Below are 5,198 nucleotides of genomic sequence, written 5' to 3'. Positions count from 1 at the left end.
ATCGCGCCGCGTAAACATAAAACCATGTCTGCATTTGTGATCGGAGAAATGACAAACAACAAGCGCTACTCTACACTGCTCAAAACTCGCGTTTGAATTGTCAGTGGCAAATTCTTTAAATATGAAAACGTACTTACAGGCTGTGAGTCAAAACAGCCGGCATTGTAGTCTACTCTCCCAGGATCAGGAAACAGTACTCCATAAAATGCACTGCACACATCTGAATATTTGGGTTGAACTGTTCTGGAACAGTGTTGTAAATACAACTTAACCGCTGATTTCTAGTCGTGTCCTCTTTTGGAAAGCCAAACAAAATATTTTCGCTTTTGCAACGAAACACACAGCGTCTTCACAACATGGCCGCGGCAGTGGCAGCAACAATACAGTTATTATGTTACAAATTAACCAAGGTTTTGTTACTTTAAATAATAATTAACAAAGAAGTAGGCTATTCAGATAGCCTAATATGTTTTGTGGTAATAAAAACAGACCTAAGCGAACAACAGCCTTTAAAATGCATTATATAAAAACAATGAGGCAATAATGATTGGTTAATAATTAATAATAATCATATGGTTTCATTGAATAGCACTGTTAAATTACATAGCCTAATGTAATACAAAATAAATAAACAATTTACAAATGCCTGCAAAGGGTGCCAAAGGCCTGGTAATTGCTGCTGTTACACTTACAGGACTATCAAATCCTTGTTTAATATTGACCAAACATTTAATTGAAATATACACTTAATCTTTATTTTTTGGGCAACTTTTTGCAATAGAATTGCTACAGCCTCTATAATTTCTTCAACAAAAACATATGGACATCACAACACTTACAAAACATGGTTTTATCGTATAGTAAAACTACTTAATTTTCTTTTGTGTGATTTCTGAATGCTTGAGACTATAAAATCAATCAGACAACTGTATTAATAAAATCATAGCCATAGGAGTTAACTGTTTTTTTGTTGTTGTTGTTGTTGTTAAAACTATGTTTTATTACACTGACTGCTCTTAATTTACTTATGTTTTTCAACTAATAACTGTTTATTTAGAAGTGAACTCAGTAATTTTTCAGTGACTAATATCTTCTGCTTCATTTAATGCATGGTCAGTACTGAAATTTGTTATTTTAATTTTTTTTTTTTTTTTTTACTTATAACTGTTTATTTAGAAGTGCAGAAGTGTAATTTTTCAGTGACTAATATCTTCTGCTTCATTTAATGCATGGTCAGTACTGAAATTTGTTACAAAAAAGGGTGAAGCGATTCTTGATTGAATTTATTATTGTTTATTTTGATAATATTTAATCTTTCAAAATGTTTTAATATATGTAATTTTAGTTTGTATTTGTTTATTTATTTATTTTTTGCTATAGAACTACAATTGTACTTTGTAAATCAGTCATTCTTGAGACATGGGACAAAACAGGTCCAGCAAGGGTAACTGCTATTAGGTTTAAAAATAAAAATATTTTCCATTTTAAATGTCATGAGGGATTAATAATAGAATGTATTTAACACCATTATCACCTTCAATTCAATATTCTCATTATTATACCAAATCTATGTTTCTTAATGTCCTCTCACTACATCTAAAACGTGTCCACAGAGAAGGGTTCAAGCATTCATATGCAATAAAATGGATAAAAATGTTTTTTTTTAATGATGAAAAAGAGCTTGTTTTATCAAAAGCAACACTTAATATCTCCTATCAAAGCAAGGTTGTTTTTTAATGACACATGCATGTTTAATACGATTTTAAAGTTGCGTCCCCACTTTTTGTCAACACCGTCAGACATTCAATCAAATGTAATAAAATCAGGGAATATCAGGGGCAGCTGTCACTCTAAAGGACCCCCTTGCCACAGTTCACCTCTGCAGAGTACATCAGTGTCAGACAGGCTCTGCTAAGTTTTAGTTTTAGAATATTTTAAATCCTAATGTTAATATTTCCTTTGTCACAGCCATGATATGTCAACACCATCTTCCAATTTCTGAGGAAATTATTGGAAATATTTAGATAATTTTATTCTCCTGAAGCAGGTTCCATTAGCATCTAGCATCAACAGAAAAAAATAAAATGGCTACTACATGAACTCCATTGGTTTTGTGAAAGAAATGCCAAATTTGTCAACACCGTCAGATGTCACCACCATAAGATTTTGTGTTCCAATGATATATCAAAATACTTAAATATGAATCTTGAATAAAAGCTTTATAAACAATAACATACTCACTGTTTGTTGTGTTTGTTTTAATACAGTAATTGACTGATTCAATGTATTTGATAGTTAAAATTATTAAAAATTCAGGTTTTCGTCACCTCCGTCAGATGTCAACTCCGTCAGTTGCATATTTTGATAATATTTCATTATGATATTTGATATTTGTTGTGGAATTGTTGGTCACATGTGAAAGAGTAATCTGTCTGCTAACACGAGAATGTGTTTTGAAATGTTAAAAACTTGTCCCGTATTTTCATTTTCTGAAGCTGGCAACCCTATTCCCACTGTTAATTGTTTTTGTGGTAAATGGTGGAAATGTTCAATAACTAACTAATATTTGTACATAATGCATCCATACAAAATTAACTAGCCTACAAATAAACAATATCATGTGACAACTAGCCCAAATCTCCCCTTATAGCTATTTAAGTCAGCAGCACCATATGGATTTAGGTATATTCAAACCAACTGAAACTTTTTACAGTGCACATAAACTAGACGTATATAATGATGCAACCGCGTTGTGTTTATAAAATCATCTGGAGTCTTGTGACCCCTCCTGCAGTAGAATTTAGGCTGTTGTGCTGCAGAATTTGATACTGCCATGACTCACGTGCCTCTTTGAGGCCTGAATAAACGCAAGTGGGATGTGCCTAGGCCTACTACGGTTTTCAACGGTTATTCATAGGTAAACAAAGAAAATAAGAAAATGTTAATATTATATATACTCATAGTATTTTTATTACTACTTTTTCCGCTCTACGAAATTTCAGGAAGTAAAAGCCGCATGGCTGCATCCTTGGAGTTTGTGGTACCCGGCGCTGCATCCATTTGGTAGCACCCATCAGCTGATGCGCTATCAAGGTCACCCGCGCAGAGCATCATGGGCGGCAGTATCGGATGCTATTGGTCCCACCCCACGAGCACAATCCGCATCCTAACAGAAACCTCGCCGAATAAGGTATTCCCGCATCACGAGGCGCTATGACGGAACAGCTGTCACAAGGCGTGATGCGAAATACATAAAGGGGCGGGGGCGAGGCTTTACGTGCGCGGCCGCCGGTATTCCGTCAAAGGAGAACGTGAGGTTGGTCGTGTATTTGCTGCGTGTGACGAATGAACGAATACATAATTGCCGGAGCGAATTTCTCCAGACTTCAGTGCCAGTGGGTCAACGGGATACGTGCACACGCGAACGGGTGGTCACTCACGACGCACGAGAGATACGGTAACTGCAGACTCAGTTAATGATATACATTTAAATTGTCAGTTATTTAAATAGTATATGACTTACGTTACCATAATAGCCTGATGCTGATTATTGCAGTAGCCACATCTTCTATGATCTTATTTGGCTGTTTAGTTTAAATTAATTTGACGGCGTCTTCTTTAAGTAAAAAGAGTAACTTAATGAACAATTGTGAATGTTACAATATTAGGCTAGCCTACATGTGATCTATGTTTTGTTATGGTTATGAGACCTGTAATAGTACAGTAGTATTAATCAAACTGGGATGTTTTGGCGCTTAAAATTACGAACATATTTATTTTTGCACGTGTAAAAAATTTTTAATGATAAAAAAAAAAGGTCTGAGGTGAAGAAGATGCTAGCTACTTCACTTGTCAAAAAAGTGGAGTCCGCAATATGCAGAAACACCTGTTGTACGACAGTGTATAGTTTGAGGGCTTTATTTAGGCTATTTAACTAAGGCTATTTATTTATTTATAGGATCGTTTTCTTCTTTTTTGCAGTTTTGGGGGCTGGGGGTCGTCACAAAAGGTTTGGGGGAGGGGTCAAAAACAGTAGGCTATATTCTCTTATTTTTACATGTAAGTACGTATTTATACATAAACATTCTGTCCAAAACGGTTTCCAAACATTCATTTTAACACAAAAGTTTACAAGTTCGTCTGAAGATGTAACTACAATAGGCCTACTCTGATGTTAATTTCAGGATGTAGCAATGGCGAAACAAAAGTAGGCCTACTACTGTCGTTATTTATTACTTAAATTATACATTTTAATATCATACAGGCTTATATGTCGCTAAAACGTTTGTGGTTTGCTTAACGTGTATGACAGTATGAGCTCTGAAAGATGTTGCGGGAGATGGGGGTGGGGTTGGGGGAGTATGACTCTCACACTGTTTACGCCAATTTACAAATGTTTTACATTTTTGCAGTTTTTAAAAGCAAAATAGTCACGAACAGCATCGCATCTCGGGCATAAGAAGATTGTGTGCCAAGTAATGTTATCACTTTCACTCGGAATCCATCAGTCTTGGACGTTTCCACTCTGGCACCATGGAGGGGGAGAAGGTTTGTCCCTTGTAACCTGTTATAGTATATTATATGCTATAGTATAATGATCTGTTCCCACAACACTCTACATGTATTTAAATATAACAATTATGCATTTTAATAGTATAAAATGGTTTACATACACTGTAAGTCTGTGTGTTGCATCTAGAAATCTTGGCTGTAATGAATGTAGGCCTACCATAGATGCTTTGCATGACTTTGATTAACCATTTTAGTTATGCAACTTGATCATATGTATATACAGTCTTTGTTTCAGCACTGAATGTATGTCAAAAGTCAATCAATATGATCAATCAGCAGTGTCATGCATAATCCCAGTGTGTTGCCTGTGTTTGCTGTAGACTCATTGAAAGGAATGTCAATGCAGCTGTTACCCAATGGATGTTGCTATGACGATGAAGGAGTGGCTGAGATGCTGAGGACAGGATAAAACTTTATGTAACCATGGTTCCCTGAGTAGGGAACGAGACACTGCGTCCTCTAGGGGGAACGCCTCGTCGTGACCCGTGTCTGAAGCATACATTGAAAAAACACCAACTCGTTGGCCGGCGACAGCCATGACCTCTACCGGTGCGACTATAATATAAATAGGCGCCGGGAGCACACATCATTCACTTCTTCGTCTGAAGCTTGCGTCCGCAGCATGG

At 36.0% G+C, this 5,198-nt stretch overlaps 1 protein-coding gene across 1 annotated transcript in view; it reads left to right on the top strand.

Moving 5' to 3' along the window:
• The first annotated feature begins 3,154 nt into the window (after positions 1-3,154).
• Positions 3,155-5,198, top strand: part of LOC107693366 (solute carrier family 2, facilitated glucose transporter member 3-like) — a 22,190-nt gene continuing 20,146 nt past the window's right edge. The window contains exons 1-2 of the mRNA XM_016492716.1: positions 3,155-3,457; positions 4,413-4,548. Coding sequence (XP_016348202.1) covers positions 4,534-4,548 — 15 coding nt within the window. The 5' untranslated portion in view covers positions 3,155-3,457; positions 4,413-4,533. The remainder of the gene's footprint in view (positions 3,458-4,412; positions 4,549-5,198) is intronic.

Source organism: Sinocyclocheilus anshuiensis, unplaced genomic scaffold (genome assembly GCF_001515605.1).
Source record: "Sinocyclocheilus anshuiensis isolate Anshui unplaced genomic scaffold, SAMN03320099.WGS_v1.1 scaffold566, whole genome shotgun sequence".
NCBI lineage: Eukaryota > Metazoa > Chordata > Actinopteri > Cypriniformes > Cyprinidae > Sinocyclocheilus > Sinocyclocheilus anshuiensis.
This window is presented reverse-complemented; position numbering and strand designations above follow the sequence as displayed.